Source organism: Myotis myotis, unplaced genomic scaffold, assembly GCF_014108235.1.
Source record: "Myotis myotis isolate mMyoMyo1 unplaced genomic scaffold, mMyoMyo1.p scaffold_m19_p_10, whole genome shotgun sequence".
Classification (NCBI taxonomy): Eukaryota; Metazoa; Chordata; class Mammalia; order Chiroptera; family Vespertilionidae; genus Myotis; species Myotis myotis.
In genome coordinates, this window is record NW_023416314.1 from 18,039,176 (window position 1) to 18,057,189 (window position 18,014).

At 36.8% G+C, this 18,014-nt stretch overlaps 1 protein-coding gene across 1 annotated transcript in view; it reads right to left on the bottom strand.

Annotated features, from left to right (window-relative positions):
• CNTN5 (contactin 5) overlaps window positions 1-18,014 on the bottom strand; it is a gene marked incomplete at its 5' end in the record, with an annotated part of 450,105 nt that overhangs the window by 227,305 nt on the left and 204,786 nt on the right. Inside the window, 3 exons of the mRNA XM_036323984.1 lie at window positions 8,197-8,347; window positions 10,374-10,503; window positions 13,007-13,143. Of these exons, the coding sequence (XP_036179877.1) occupies window positions 8,197-8,347; window positions 10,374-10,503; window positions 13,007-13,143 (418 nt within the window). The remainder of the gene's footprint in view (window positions 1-8,196; window positions 8,348-10,373; window positions 10,504-13,006; window positions 13,144-18,014) is intronic.

Sequence of the window (18,014 nt, forward strand, 5' to 3'; positions counted from 1 at the left end):
TTATCAGATATGACATTGGCAAATATGTTTTCCCATACAGTGGGTTTTCTCGTTGTTTTGTTGATGGTTTCTTTTGCTGTGCAGAAGCTTTTTATTTTGATGTAGTCCCATTTGTTCATTTTCTCTTTCGTTTCAAGTGCCCTAGGAGCTGTATCAGTGAAGAAATTGCTTCGGCATATGTCTGAGATTTTGTTGCCTTTGGATTCTTCTAGAATTTTTATGGTTTCCTGTCGTACATTTAAGTCCTTTATCCATTTTGAGTTTATTTTTGTGTATGGTGTAAGTTGGTGGTCTAGTTTCATTTTCTTGCATATATCTGTCCAATTTTCCCAACACCATTTATTGAAGAGACTATCTTGGCTCCATTGTATGTTCTTGCCTCCTTTGTCAAATATTAATTGAGCATATTGGTTCGGGCCGATTTCTGGGCTCTCTATTCTATTCCATTGATCTATATGCCTATTCTTGTGCCAGTACCAGGCAGTTTTGAGAACAGTGGCTTTGTAATACATCTTGATATCTGGTATTGAGATCCCACCTACTTTGGTCTTTTTCAGGATTGCTGCAGCTATTCGGGGTCTTTTTTTATTCCAGATGAATTTTTGGAGAGTTCGTTCTAGATCTCTGAAGTATGCCGTTGGTATTTTAATGGGAAGTGCGTTGAATTTATAGATTGCTTTGGGTAGTATGGACATTTTAATGATGTTGATTCTACCAATCCATGAACACGGTATGTTCTTCCATCTGTTTATGTCTTCCTCTATATCTTTTTTCAACGTCCTGTAGTTTTCTGAGTAGAGGTCTTTTACCTCTTTAGTTAAGTTTATTCCTAGGTAGCTTAATTTTTTTGGTGCGATGGTAAACGGGATTGTTTTTATAATCTCTCTTTCTGAAAGTTCACTATTGGTGTATAGAAATGCCTCGGATTTCTTGGGGTTAATTTTGTATCCTGCTACATTGCCAAATTCATGTATTAAGTCCAGTAGCTTTTTGATGGAGTCTCTAGGGTTTTGTATGTATAATATCATGTCGTCTGCAAATAAGGACAGTTTTACTTCCTCTTTTCCAATTTGGATGCCTTTTATTTCTTCTTCTTGCCGAATTGCAATGGCTAACACTTCCAGTACTATGTTGAAGAGGAGTGGTGAGAGGGGGCATCCCTGTCTTGTTCCTGTTCTTAGGGGGAATGGTGTTAGTTTTTGTCCATTGAGTATGATGTTGGCTGTGGGCCTGTCATATATGGCTTTTATTATGTTGAGGTATGATCCTTCTACTCCCACCTTGCTGAGAGCTTTTATCAAAAATGGGTGTTGAATTTTGTCGAATGCTTTTTCTGCATCAATTGATATGACCATGTGGTTTTTTTCTTTCAATTTGTTTATGTGATGTATCACGTTTATTGATTTGCGGATATTGTACCATCCTTGCATCCCTGGGATAAATCCTACTTGGTCATGGTGTATGATCTTTCTGATGTACTGCTGGATCCGATTTGCTAAGATTTTGTTGAGGATTTTGGCATCTATGTTCATGAGGGATATTGGCCTGTAATTCTCTTTCATTGTGTTGTCTTTACCTGGTTTTGGTAAGGAATTCACTCTTTTTTTTGTGCTCGATTCTTGTGCTCTTGGGACTTGTTGCTCGAGGCTTGCTCTCTCGGGGTTCTTGCATTCAGCTGTATGGCCCATGGCCATGCGGACCCCACACACAATAGACTAATGGACTGCAGTTAGCCTGATGCTGTACTGCACCCGGCTCCCACATGGAATGGAAACTCTGGACAATGGCTCTGATTTTAGCTCTACTGAAACCCCAGCTACACTTCTTCTATGATTGGATTAAGGAAAATGGGACTATGGAAACCCAGCGGTATAATTCCACACAAATAAAACTTTCTACTATATCACACCCGCCTGTGCGAGTCTCAGAAAATTCCTTTTCTCAGGAGATAGCAAGAAATCCATCCCCAGAAACAATTGGTGGAGACAAGCCACACCCTTCTCCAGGGACATAGGGAGTGGTATCTTAATGAGCCAATCTTTGTAGTGGGGCCCAATTTCTGACTCTAATAGTCATGGTCATACAGTCAAGGTTAGTGGAAGATCCACTAACTGGCTTCTTATTTTCAGTGAGATGTAGTTTAGGGGTCTAGGCTTAAACAAGCCATTGAGAATGTCTTAATTGAGCCCATTTTTACTTAAAGGAATGATTTCTCCTAAAGGCCAAGTATTTGTTTATATTCATTAATTTCCAATGCTGCTATGACTTTGCTTTTTTTCCTGTTGTGTATTTACTAGCATTTTAAGGGAAAAGTGGTGACGTTAATCAGAGTCTTGTGCAGTTCGTTTTTATTGAAACCAGGAAGTCAGCATCCTAACCTGCTGTAACACATGTAAGGCTGTTTCCTCCTTATCTCTTTAAGCTGGGTAGACCTATGGAACATCAAGTCACCATCCCTGAGTGATAACACATCGGATATTGTAAGCACTTCATAGGTATTAAATCTTATGTATTCAGCTATTGTCATAACTAATGTCATTTTGATCATTTTATTTCCTTTGAAAGCATAGATTTTAATTTACAAAGGAAGGGAACAAATAAATGAATGCTCATTTTCCCTCATTATACTATTTCTGGGATACAGAAGGAAACCAAGATACCTAGGGTCTACATTGTTTTATGTTCTTAATATGTAAGAGACATTGTCACAGAGGAAGCCACAAAACAGCTTGTTCATTAGAAAACACAGCATGTAGGTGGAAACAAAGGGACAGAAACGAGACCCTAATTATACCCATGCATTCCTCCTCTTCCTTGGAAAAAGAAAGAAGGCCCAGTTTCCCCCTCAGTAACAGTGTCCTTCAGGGCTTACATTAAGAATATATATTTCTCCATATGTCTGTGAGTCAGTATGTGAGCCTGATCATTGTTGTCTAATGAACACAACATGAATTCCCACTAGAAGTCAACTAATGGGCACTTCAAGTGCAATTTTCTATGCGTGTTAAATGAGTAAGTAGAACACTTCGCTGTTCGGAAGCTGCTTTGGTGAGCAGGGAAATATTACAAGGGGTTTTGGACCAGTCTTTCCTTAGATTACAGCCCCATAAAGGAAAAATTACGCTACAATACTGCCCCTCCATAGGATAATTTTTACTTTCATGGATGCAGGATTTCTTTAGCACCCATTTGAATTACAGTCCGTTATCTCTGTAACTGGTACCATCCCCCCTCCTCCGCCTAGAAACGAAAACTGGCATTTAAGACAGTGTGGAATTTTAACATTTGTGAATAAATTTTAAACATATATGGCATATTATATGGGGTTCTATAGCAGTTTAAACATGTGCAGATGGAAAGAAAAACAAAATAAACTGTGCTTTCACCAAAAACTACGTATTCTTTATTTTAGCCAAGATTGCCTTTGTCCACTTTGTCTTTGTACAGGAAATTGAACGTGAAATAATGAAGGCTTAATATTTGTGCACTGCTGGAGTGCTTCTGGGTGATTATATTTTAACAAAAGTTAATGGCCAAGTAATGGGAATAATGAGCTGAAGTGAAAATCCAATATAAGTTTGATGAGCAGAACATTCTGAATGAAAGTATACTAGAGAAGAAAAGCCCCATGGAACAGTTCACGTCTTAGTATTCTTGGAGCGTATTGGTTTTAGTATTGAAATGGACATGATTGATAAAGGAACCTAAGTGGATATGTGCTGCTGATCTTTAAAAGCGACTGGGCTAAACCTGAAGATTCCTTAGAGGAAAGAGAAGAGGGAAAAAAAAGAGTAAAAAATGTCTGTAAAAGGCTTCTTCTCTATTTTCATGAACTCCCTGGGTATATTCACCTATTTGCACATTGCCTATAATGCTGATTGTGGGAGTAATACATATTCAGCCTGCTAGCACTGATACTGAACTAGGAGTAGGGAAGGTTGGTGAGAATGGCCATGCCAGGAGTAGATGACGAGAAGTGGAGGTTTGGGGCTCTGGTGGGCAAAGAATGTCAATTTAGGGACATAGATTTATGAATAACAAAGTGATGACACGAAGGACCTAAAAGATTAATCCCAGATAACGACTTAAATCTTAACTATCCTTCTCCTTAATTACTGAAGGAAGAAAGGGGAGTGATAAAATTTTCCAGAGCTATTGATAAAAATTGATGCCAGTATTCAACGAGTCAAATGTTTAAATGATGCCATCATCACCACCACCACTATCATCAGCAGCAGTAGTGTCATTATCACACAAGTAACATTCTTTGATCACTTATTAAATGCCATATACCAGCCAGTGCATTTTACATGCAAAGTTTCATTCAATTCTCACAACCCAGTGAGGTTACTCTTGGCTTCCAACTTCACAAATAAGCAAATAAGTAAAGTAACATATAGTCTGTAGGATAAGCAGGGCAACCAAGTCCTGATATACACTGGGTTATACTGTACCCACAATGTTAAATTGCCTTGTAAATTATAAATGCTATACACTTTAAGCAGTTATCATCATTAATATGATTTACTGTTTTTTGCAGCAGTTTATATTGAAAATTCTGTCATATAAACAACTCATTCGATGATATAAATAGCAAGCAACTACAAATAACTCACAAGCTCTAATGTAATCTATTTTCTTATATATTTTAGATGTATCATTTAGGGTCAAACTAATGAAATATTTTGTAATACATAAGCAGGCAACTTATTTGTTAATCAATTATTTCCTAAAAGTCATATTATGTTCTAGTTATTACTTATCAAATTTTAAACTTTAAGATAACAACTTATGTATTTCCTTAGTGAAATAGATAAATACACAAAAATGCTGTGTTTTAAAGACACTCCCCCCAAAAAGCTAATAAAATCTGAAAGACTCAACCAAAATTTGGTAAAAAAATAAATAAATAAATAAACCGATAAGTTATTTGGCAGTTTGTTGATAAAATAAGTGATTTCATATTAACCTTCATTTGTTACAACATTGTGTTTACAGTATAGAATTAAATTGCAATTTATTCTAGATTCAAATTCATCTTTTTGAGTTTCTGATATGTTTTCAGATGTTTAGATGATATTTTTCTGCAATTAAAATATTTCATGATATTTTAATGCCATTGCTCATAACATAATTTTGTCTTAAGACGCTATATTTCTTACATTTAAATATTTCTTTAACCACTTTTCCCAAATAAAATACTAGCCTTTATTTGCTCATATAGGACACTGCCATTTGCTCTTTCAATATTTAATTTAGAATGAACCTTCCAAAACTGTGAACATTGTGAAAGATGGACAAGGCTAATTTATTTAACTTTTTATTTCCAGTTGTTGTAGTTTGGATGAATGAGGAACATACAGGCTGTTCCCAAAAAATGTATACACACTTTAAAGCTGGTTGCTTAATGGATATTTCTTTCTTTTCAGATATAACCCATTGGAATTAATAATTATTCAAAGTGTGTATACATTTTTTTGGGATACCCTGTATTTAATGTATATCACATAAATGGTAAATATACTTATCTTATAATAAACCATAATTTAAGTCTGTAGTCCAAATATGAAATATATTTGCAGTTTTCAAAGCTTTAATAGATTTCTAACATCTCCATTTATATTTAAATTATGTTTACAACTCTTATCAAATGGTTGGTGAGCTTTATAATAAAGAGAAGTTATCTAAAATTTCTGTAAGAATATAAGTAGCATATGTAACTGAGATCCTACTTTAAAGAGATTATGATATATACATTTGACACTTTAATTTTCAAGTTTCCATTCATATTTTAGAATGTTCAGTTTTCCATACATCTATGTGTGCCTTCTACTTTGCTTTATGAAATTCATTTTAATATTTAAATCTTAATCTCTTATTTTAATTCTTAACTGTTTAATTTTTTTATATATATATTGGGGTAGGCAGGGGTGATCAGGGGTGGGGCCAGCCAAGGGAGAAGGGATGCAGGGGGGAGGGAGGGCTGGCCGGCCACCTCACCCCCCATCAGGGTGGGAGAGGCTGATCAAGGGCGAGGCCGGCGGGGGGGGGGGGGGACACGGGAGGTTGGCCAGCCAGCCCCACCCCCCGATCAGGTGGTTCGCTGGCTGCAGTGGGCATCACAGTGACTGGTCATTCAGGTTGTTATGGCATTTCCGATCGCTGGCTTTTTATATATATAGATTAGACTGTATTCTTCCTGAAATCTGGGATTGCTCAAATGAAAACAAATCATATAGCAGTAAAAAATCATATTTTGCAAGTGGTCTTGTTGATTTTAGTTGTAAAAATACACTATACCTCCAGAGTTGTTAAATTAAACCACTTCACAAACCAAACACATCTGAGTAGGCAAAATGCTAAGCAAATGTGGCCAAGTCTTACTTTTACTTGAATAAATAAAAACAAAACTATTTCAGATTCCTCACTGACTAGCACTTTGACCCAAAGTATTGACATCTGGAAAACATGAGTGGTTGGAGTTTGAGGCCAGCGTAGTCTCCCCCTAACCCAAGGGGTTACCAGTGAGGAGAAAATCAATCAAGAAAACTGGTAAATTCACAACTTTGTTTTCAACTTCCAGAAAATAAAAAGTTTATATTTGCTGTAATAGGAAACCCGTAATATTGTTCCTCTCTCGATACATTTGCTTTGACAAAGGAGATGCCACCTAATTTTTTAAACTCACAGTGAGATGTCTATGAATAGATGATGAGGAACTTTCTATGATGAACTGAAATAAATAGGACAAGCTGCATGGGCCACCCACAAACAAGCATTTCAAATGTGATGGCTTGCACTGCTCTGGCATATATATTTTGATGACATAAGATATTTCAATACATTCAGAAAAAAATGATACCAAGCAATGTAAAGTATTTGTCCTCACAATACAAAAAAACAAACAAAAACAAAACAAACAAGCAAACAAAAAACGTTTCTTCTGCTTGAATAAGGTTTCTGCCAGGTTTTAAAATATATTTCTATAAGTAGCAACCCCCCCAAATTCAATTCCTTCCTATGTCATTCAGCCATATGCAACGCAGATCTTGCAGTTTGTGATTCTGCCCACCACCTGGCCCCCTACTCCGAGTTAAAAGATAAATTCCCTTTCAAAATGAGATGCCCAGTGATACTACCCATATCCCTCTCTGAAGATACCCTTTTCCAGGCAGCAGAGGTCCTTGGGCCCAAACTGAATCTAGTTTTTCCACAAATTAGTTCATCAGACACAGGCAGTTAAAATCAGTATTTCTTCAACTTGAATGGCAAACAAAAACATTTTTTAATAATTTCAAACATTCCAAAATTACTTTAAGAATTATTCAAATGGACCCCTAATGTTGACTTAAATTATTTAATTATATGATTACTTAGACCCAGACAAACATAAAACCAGGTATAAACTCCATCATTACAGATCAAATGAAAAACAAACTCTAAGGCAACATATTCAACCTTATTTTAATATATTGGAGGATATTATTTTGTCAAAGCTGAGTCACCATTCGCAACACCAATATGGCAGTAACTGGAAGAGCACGGGACTTTTGACCTAGGCATACATTAATCATTGATTCTCTAATCTGTTTTTCATTTGTACTACTGTGATGCCCTTTTAGTTTACTTACCAAAGACAAATCTTTACACATTATATATTACTCTGCATGTTTCTCAATTGCCTGTGGTTACTGAAAAATCCTGTACTATTTTGTATCAACATTACTGAAAAGAAAAAAAAGAAAGGCAAATAGGCACAAATTTTAATTGGAAGTGTTCCATCTTAAAGTAATTATCCAAAAGATCCAGAATGTGTTTATGCTATTTTTAATGTTAAAATTGAAATGAGAACACAATCTCTAAATATTATCATAGATCACTTGGGTATCCCCGATTCTGCAGACCCAAAATGAAAACTCAGAATAACTCACTTAACACAAGTGTTCGCTTTCTTCATAACCTGGTGAAGTTCTCAATTGGTGCTGAAACCCCACAGAGGTAAAGTCGTCTCGCTATATTGAAGTAGACCTTTGGGTTCTTTTTACTCACTATATAGACAAAACCATATTTCAATCTAGTCATAAAAATATGTTTCACAATTACTGCAAGCCTCTTTCCTGCATACTTTGCGTGTATCATCAGCAACTTCAAAAAAGATTGACGTTAAGAGTTTGGATTGTGAAATAGACGTCTAACCTTTTAGTCTCTCTAATTGCTTTGTCTCCCTTCTTCCAAGAGATGGTTGGTTTTGGAGAGCCTTGGGGTTTGCACTCTATGAAGACTTCCCGGCCTTTGGTAACAATTATTGCTTTCTTCAACTGATTCAGTGCAAAAGTGGGAGCTGAAGCTATTAAAAAAAAAAAAGTTAGTTCTACCAGAAGCAATGACAATAATCTCGAATGTATGATACATCAATATTTTGCAACTTTTTCTTCTGGGCTACATTTCTAATAAAATCATACAATATTTACACAGATAAAAGGCATTCACTTAAATTTTTTTAATTAATAGCTATCTTATTGGTTGTCCTTTTCATTAGTATGTGATGGTTTCATGAAATGTGGAATCCAGAGACAAAGGCCGTTTTTTTAAAAAATGACATGCTTTAATTATGGTGATCAACTTTAATTGCAAAAGACTAATGAGCACCTTGGGCAAAAGGTGAAGGGGTCAGCAAATCAAGTCTATTTTGGCTTCCTCTGGAAAAATGGAGGCCCCCTGTGGAGAAGACAATTCTGTCATCCATTTCCTATGTGTGAGTCTTCACTAAAGCATATTTTACTTCAATGTTATACACAATTGAATGCAGTTTTTAAGAAATGGAATAATTTAAATTCCAATCAAAAGTTCTATTTCACTGTTTGCAATTATTCACCTAGGTCTGCTCATTCATTAATATTATTTTTATTGTATTTTTATCAAGACACTTTAGATTACAGTTAACTCCATTGTGCAGCTGTGGTTGAAGAATACATGCCACAGAGGTCCTAGCACATTATTTTTAAAAAGCACTTGAATCTAAAGGAAACCTGAAAGATATACCTACAAGTCTACTGTATCTGAGAGATTTATTGTACCAGTATGATACTTTCGTGATTATTTCACAAGCATTTTATGTCCATCACATAGCAATATAATGCATGACACAATAACATGAAACATATGTACACAACATAAAAAAGATATATATGCAATTGAGAGGGTTAAGAAATTGAAAGAAAAGTGAAGACTATTATGGGGGAATCACAGGCAATATTTTTGATTGCCTACTGGAAATAGAACTTACAAAAGGTAATTTTGAAAATATGTCTAGTGACTAAGTGTTTCTGAGTAAAAGATTAACTGAGTGAAGGCTGAATCAGCTTTTTAACTCAGAAATGGAGTGTAAGCTGAAGAGGAAATACATTAATATCTTATTGATTAGTTTTAGAGAACTAAAATATAAACTTGTGTCTATTTTGGTTATAATGTAGAAAAAGTTTAAGTTTAGGCATTCATAATTTAATAAGTTGACTTATGGCGTATTACATTTAGCTAATCTGTAAATGGTAAGTTCCCAGGTTCCTGAGATCTTGGGTGTTTCTGTTGATGTCTTGCTCCGGGAATGTAAGTGGAGAACAGAAAGTACACTTGGGCTTCTGATCACTTTGGAGAGGCAGTGAATTGAGATCCCCTAAGTATCTCCCTTTGTCTTATAAACACCCCAGAACCAAAGTTTAAAAATCATCAGAGCGGGAAAAATTAAATCCATTCCAGCAGCCCAAATATGCTCAATCTTGGTAGCCTATTCCATGGGATTTTATCTTTCCTGTATTAAATAGTGAAACAGTATGACTGCCCTGGTTACATTCTTATTGTTTTTAACCCTATGAAACAGCTGTGCCTGGCCTCAGGAAGGCTTTCCATTCTATGTAAGGATGGACATGGTGATGCCCAGGATGAGAGGTGCTGTACTCTGGAGTCCCGCCTACTGGTAGGTAGGAGCCGCTCAGAAAAGTATTAAGCATTGCTAAGGGGGCGGGGAGAGGCTGCTGGAAGTCTACATTCTGATTCCCTACCCCCAATATCCTTCCTTGAAAGTTAACATAAACTTCTTATGATTTCTTTAATGCCATGGAAAACATGTATGGTGTAACCCTGTTATGATTAAAACGAAAAGTTAGAAAAGCCTTCTAATAAAAGTTATGGCACACACTGTACCCAATGTAGACTTGTCCCCTAAAGCTTAAAAAAAATGTTAGCAAGACATAGAATTGTTTTCAATCCAAAAAATAGGCTTTTACAATCACACCATAAAACTTCAGTAGAGTGAGAATTAGAGCATGGAAAGAAGCCATGCTTTCTTCCCATTGATTTATTTAGAAATTGCATACCTAGAATTTTCAGCTCAGCACTTGCATAAATGGCTCCATATTTATTTTCAGCCAAACACTGATACATCCCAGCATCTGACTGATTCACGCTGTGGATCATCAGTACTCCATTAACCATCTCAACCTTACTCTGTAATGGCATAAGAATATTAGAGATAGAAAGTGAACAAATCATACAGATTCTGCAGTTACCATCTGCCAGACCAAGAAAAAAAAGCCTGCAATTAATGCAACTGAACATTATCTGACAACTTAGCAAGACAATTTACTGCTCCTTATTGTATTATAAGGCCTCATGTAAATTCAAACTACTTCTTAGGAGAGAAATTATAACTATATTTTTCTGTAGTTGTTCCTTCGAGTTTTACTTTTAGTTTGGTTTTTAAGTGGAGCTGCTTTTGTTTGCTATACTAGCTGAGCTTGTGAGGAAAAACCTTCAGATGAAGCTTTTATTTGAATTCATTTTATAAAGGAGAAGCAGGGGTTCACATGGAAGAAAGAATTGAGGCTAGAGATACATAGAATCAAGGTTAAATATAGCTAAGGTCATCACAAAGACCCCTTTACTATATTGATCTCGTCAGGAGTTTGCCTTTTCTCTCATTTCCCAATAAAATAACACAAATGAAAAACTGCCCTAGAACTAGATTCTGTATAAAATTATTGGTAAAAAAAAAAATAGGAACTTCATAATCAGAAGAAACAATACAGGAGACAGAAAATTGAGCATGTGCAAATTGAAGTAAATCGATTCCCTACCCAAGAGGCCAAGAGCACATTTAAAAACGAATTTTAAATGTTGTTAAACAACCAGGTTTCTTGTCTACTTAATGTCAAGTAAATCATTTTTTAAAATATTAGTGACCAGTGCTTTGATTATCAATAGAGATGCCAAGTAACTTGGCATCATTTTCAGAATAAACCCATTCCCTTTGCAGATGTATCATCTGCCAGTGGAAGTGATGGAATTTACTAGACTTGGATGCTGGCAGGAGAAAACATGACGAGCAGTCCCTTCTCAAAGTGTATCTGGTATCCGAGGGAGAATTAGAGAGAAAGGTTCCCAGCCTCTCACTCTCAGTCTTGTTTTGTTTTTAACCAGCACTATAGTTCTTTTTAACAGCTCTACTTGTCTGTTTATGTAATTGCATTTGTTTTGGCCTAACTGGCTTTAGAATGAGGGAATGTTGGAGCTGGATGGGACTATAGGGATGATCTGATCTAATCTTTTCATTTTACAAAGCAGCAAACTGAAGTCCAAAGAGGTAAAGACAGACAAGAGGCCGCTGGGAAGAACCTGTGCCCAGGATTTCAACGTTATACACATCCCTCCATTTTGGCCATAAATAGTGCACTATCCCCTCCTGCCCTCTTTCCTGCGAAGGCCAAAAGTAAGGGGAAGACTTTGCTAAAATTATTACTATTATTCTGAAATTAAATAGTAATTGACTTATTTTCAAATTTTGTACATATTAAGTTGTTTTTATAAACATGCATATTTCCTAAAAGGATATTTAAATGTATGGGTAGCAGGATGCCACAGTAAGAACTTGCCCAGGACACAGAATACAGGGTTCTATTCCAGTCCCCCTACTAGATATATGATCTTGGGCAGGTCACTTTACTACCTGGGGTTGTCTCTGTCATCTGCAAAGCAACAGCAACAAGCTAGATGATGGCTAAAAGTCAGCTAGAAATGGCAATGAGTTTATGATAAGCATTTATATTTTCCTATAAATTTACAGGATTTAATACAATTTAAAGAAACAATGCATTATTTTAAAAACTCTAGTGTAATTAAAATAAAAATTCTCCCCCTGTTTGGGTAGCTCAGTGGGTTACAGAGGCATCCAGAGATGCCAAGGTTACTGGTTCGATCCCTGGTCAATGCACATATAAGAAGCAACCAAGGAATGCATAAATAAGTGAAACAACAAATATCTCTCTCGCTCTCTCTCTCTCTCTCTAAAAATAAAATAAAATAAAATAAATAAATAAATAGCCCAGATGGTGTGACTCCGCGGTTGAGCATGGACTCAGGAACCAAGAGGTCATTGGTTCAATTCCCTGTCAGGGGGTCAGGGCACATGCCCAGGTTGTGGGCTTGATGCCCAATGGGGGGCATGCAGCAGGCAGCCAATCAATGATTCTCTCTCATCATTGATGTTTATCTCTCTCTCCCTCTCCCTTCTTCTCTGAAATCAATAAAAATATATTTTAAAAAATCAATAAATAAAAATTTTAAAAAATTGTTTACATATTTGTGGTATTTCTCACTCCAAGTATATTATAAAGCCTAAGTAAAAAATGGATTTCAATAAGAAGGAAAGGCCGAAACCGGTTTGGCTCAGTAGATAGAGCGTTGGCCTGCGGACTGGGAGGTCCCGGGTTCGATTCCGGTCAAGGGCATGTACCTGGGTTGCGGGCACATCCCCAGTGGGAGATGTGCAAGGAGGCAGCTGATCGATGTTTCTCTCTCATCGATGTTTCTAACTCTCTATCTCTCTCCCTTCCTCTCTGTAAAAAATCAATAAAATATATATTTAAAAAAAAAAAATAAGAAGGAAAGAAGGTTGCCCTATTTGTAATCCTGCTAAAAGTACACCTGGAGAGTGAATAGTTGCCAAAAGTACCTGAGTTAAGAGGGGCACTCCGTTCTTCAGCCAGCGGTATGTGGGCCTGGGTTTCCCAGTAGCCTTACACTCCCAGCGGAGAGGGCTCCCACTGTCCAACTGAGTATCATTGAGCTTTTCTACCCAGTGTGGGTAAGCTGTAAGAATTTAAGCAATAAAAAAGGATGATTTCATTTTCAAACACTTAACCAAGTTCACAATTCCTATGAACGTATTAATTGCATTACAAATTTTTATCAATTCATGTAACTATAAGTATTTGGAAGAAGCACAGCCTTCCATTACACACAGGACTCTCATTTCCTGTGTAAATATAAAAATGGAATATATATATATATATACATATATACATATATGTGCATATACATACATACGTGTGTGTATATATATATAGAAGTGATTATATTTTGATCATTGCAAGCTAAGTATATCTTTTTTGACATTTCTCTTAGCAATATATATATATATATATATATATATATATATTAATCTATTTTTGTTGATAGTATTACAGATGTATCATTGTTTTATCCACTGCAAAACAATGGCTAAATTCTCCCTAAGGTGCCAGAATCTGGTTATCAGGAAGTCAGATACTTAAACATTGGGGCAGCAATAGCACAGGTTGAAGTAATGCAACAGGTCCATTACTGAATAAATGGTCTGCTGGGTTATTTTTCTCTCCTAATAGAACCTGGATGGCTTCAGAGAGATAATTTGCAAATTCAAATTTTAGTTGATGTACATATTTTATATATTTATTAGCATTCTTCATATATATTATATATATATTGAAGTTTTCAAATTGACAACAGAGAAAAATCTCTTTATCAAGCAAGAGAGAGACTGCTGTTCAAAGCGGCTATGAACAGAGAAAACAGCCGGCACGGGGACCTGCAGGGAGATCCATCTCACCTGTGATGGCTTGTGGGCGCCCAACCGGGCTGCGGAGTTAAAGACGTCCGCAGAGTAGCTGGGCCCACCAAGGATAAAAGGACGGGTGTACACCTGCTCTCAGGGCGGACCCCAGGTGAAGTGGGAGTGGTGGGCGACTCTACATGGAGCGATCCCGTGTGGGAGTCAGGGCTGCGGGGGGACAGGGCCCAGGGTGTGTAGTGGCGGGTAAGTACATTTGGGGCTTGAAGAGACTACTTTTAGGAGCTAAGGGAAGAAGTGGCTCCAGCTGCAACTTTTGGATTCCGCTGCCACGTTTCCATGAGTTGTTTTCATCATAGTTCTCTAAAGAATCTGATGCAGGGAAAGCTAGCTGGATCTCACCAGGCAGTGGGACATCTGTCCTTGATCTATGTTGGGAGGCAGCAGGAACTGGAACACTAGGGAGGATGTAATCCTGATAATATGCCCAAATGCATTTTTTAAGGAACCTGGAGCACCACCATGTGATGTGCCCTGTGGAGCTGCCAAGTGTAGAGGATGCTAACTTTATGATGAAAGTTGGGGACCAACAGAGATTGTTCTTTCTTTTTAACATAGAAGCTAATTTTTATGAGTAAGTAGTAAAGTATCACCCCCTCTACCTACTTTTTCCAGTTTTGGCAAGTTCAAGAATGTGTTCTGTACAGAGGAAGCAATTTTTTGCATTGTGTCTCTGACTTCCACCTTTCCATGTTACTTTGTTGAAGATGTTTATAACATGACTAGAGGCCCGGTGCATGAAATTCGTGCACAGGTAGGGTCCCTAGGCCTGGCCAGTGATCAGGGCCAATTGGGGCCTTCTGGATGCCGGCCGGGGCCTCCCTTCCCTGGCTGCCGGCTGCCAGTCAGGGCCTTCCTTTGTTCTGTGCCACCCCCTAGTGGTCAGTGCACATCATGGCAAGCAGTCGAACTCCCAAGGGGACACTTTGCACATTAGCCTTTTATATATATATAGATGAGTCAGCACAGGTTGCTTGCTTTCACTGCTCTAAGACTTAATATACAGTCATTATCTAAACAAAAACCACTATGCTTAATAATTTCTAAGAAATAAAACAGAAGAATTGTGTCATAGCCACTTACACAGACTTGTTTTCTAGATTGGGATTTATTATGCTTTTCATTATGATTTTGTCATATATAGGAGTAGGGAAAAGTAGGTTTACAGCTATGAGTAACCCAAACAGAGTTTATTCTTCTATTATTATTTATTAGTTACTGTGTTTTTTCCATGCAAACAACTTTGTTTACTTTACTAGAGGCCTGCTGCACAAATTCGTGCATGAGTGGGGTCCCTCGACCTGGCCAGCTGGGGGGTGCTGTGGGGGGTGGGAGAAGGGACCACAGGAGGTTGGCTGGCCTCGGGAGGTTGGCTGTGGTTGTGCACTGGCCACCAGGGGGCAGCTCCTGCATTGAGCCCCTGGTGGCCAGTGCACATCATAGCTACTGGCCAGTTGTCAGGTTCTCCATTAGTAACAATTGCTTAGGCTTTTATATATATAGATTTACTGCAACATCTGCAAGCAAAATGTGGAAGAACATTCAAGATAAAAATGAAGTCTCGGAATGAAGGACTAATTACACTGAATTCAGCTTTGTGAAGCATGCTTCCTTAGTTTGTTTATCCTTCAGTGTGTGTTTTAGAAATCTTGAGTCTAATCAAATTAACCTACTTAACTCTCAATCTACAGATTTGTAGAAGCCACATCCTGAAACTGACTTCTGCTTCAACAGAAATGCATGAACATTATTTTTCTGGAAATAATTTGAGACTTAAGAACTGGTGTTATCTGGGTACATCTTGAAATGTCTGCTCTCTTTACCTTATTGACTCTTGTACTTCACCTCAGCCTTCAATGCCACTGTACTTCCTTGCTACTTAATATCTTGAATTCTGGTGTGAAAGTATTGCTTGATTTCTGTGTCTTTTCCTGTGCATATCATGTAGTGGGTATGTTCAGGTATATTTCATTTGATGAAATCAACATTTAAGTCATATATTGGATAGTTGTAAAAATACACTTTATAACTTAAAAAAAAGAAATAAGACAATGTTGTAATTGTATGAAAATCTTATGATATAAGTACAGTGTCTTTTCTCCATTGCTTGACTTTTAAAATAAAACTACTAGGGGGGAAAAGTGACTCTTTGTCCACAAATATTCTATTTGAAACAATTTAAGAAATAAACATAAAAAATATTGACCTGAATTTATTATTTATCTCTAGCAACTTTTTTAGCATTAGCTTATAAAATGTTTTACTTAGTGCTAGTGAGGACTTTGATCATTGATTCACTCACCCCATATTATTCAGTTCCTGCTCAATCTTGGAGGTTATGATGGATGCAGGACACCTATGTCCTATATTTAAGAAGTTTATACTATGATATAGGAGGTATAAAGTCAATGCCACAGGAAAGGACAGCATAAGAAAGGAAACAACATGCACTGAAGGAAACTGCACATGGATATCAGAATAGGGGTCTAAGAAGGACAACAGATGTCCAAAACCTAAGCCAGTTGAGATAGGAGGGGAAAACGCAAGAAAATCTCTCATTTGTGAAATACTAGTCCTAGACACACTGAGCTCAATGATCAATTAACCCTTGCAATATTGATGCCAAAAATAAATATATTTCATTTTATTAACCAGGAAATTTTGGCTCAGAGAAGTTAAGGGAATTTACCCAAAGTCCCACAGTAAGAGTCAGTAACTGCTTTCACAAAGTCAGACATTTCTAACTTTAGGGAGTATATTTCTCCCATCCCATTTTGAAATATTAAAAAATGAATTGATGGGTTATGCATATAAGTTCCCCATGGACTCAGACAATAGAGTGATGAAGACCTGGGAGGGGCGGGTATGAGGTGGAGGGTGTCAATGGGGGGAAAATGCAAACAAACAAAGGGAACATCAGTAATACTTTCAACAATAAAGGTAAAAAAATAAAATGAAATAAAAAATAAAAAATCAATTGATAGCATATGCTGTATACCTACTGTGTTACTTTCAAACTTGTCTCTAAATGGGAACTTTGTCTTTAGTAGCTCATTGGTCTTCCAGCCAATATAGCCTGGCCTTTAAGGAGGCTTACCTTGGCATTGTCAGGATTTGTAGGCCTTTGAATCCACTCTGTGATTCAACTTAAAGCCTAGAAGCTTTCACTCAACAACCTACCATAGTGAGCTTCAAATATTGGTTCTGATTTTTTTTTTTTGTGCCTGGGTTCCAAAATTAGTCTCTTTGTAGTCATGTGCAAAACACAGAAATGGTCAGATGTGAAAGCAACCTTAAACTCTGCTTTCTCATTTGGACTTTCTATAAACTTTCCTACTCTTGCTTTGCCAGACAACTTCAAAGCTATACATGACCCCTGTAATCCAGAGACAAGTTTGTTGTCTCCCCAAGCACACCCTGCATCTCCTTCAGATTGCTCAATCCACATGGAATATTTTACTTCTCTTCTCTGTCTCTTTTAATTCTACTCATAATTCAAGACTTTGTACAAGTAATATAAGGACTATTAACCCTAACCTTAAGGGAAGTAATTGCTCCTTCTCTGGACACCTACAGTACTTATTCACTTGAAAAATAATCACATAGTCACTTATTCCTTCTCTTCTGTTGCTTACTTAAACTTATGGCATTTTTTAGTTACGGTTTGACACCCCTGCTAGATAGCAAGATCAAGAGCAGAGTTGACGTAACATATATATTTACTTTAGACACAGCACTGACCCACACATGATGGTTGACTACAGGACATTGGTTATATTTGATATGTTACTTAATGTACTGCAACTAGTGCTGGGATATCCAGTTTGTGGGAGTGAAAAAAAAATGAAAAAAATTCTTTAAAAGTTACTAAAATGAAAAATTAGAAAAGGAAAAAATAAAACTAACAAATTAAAAACTGGTCATCTGGAAAAGAAATCAAAATAATGTTTGTCCTAACTTAGAGCCCTGATTCCAAATGACTTTGTCATAGAATCAACAAGTGGCCAATTAATTGTAAAAAAAGAATTTCTGACTTCCTTTCTTCTTTGAATATTTATTGGACATCACAATT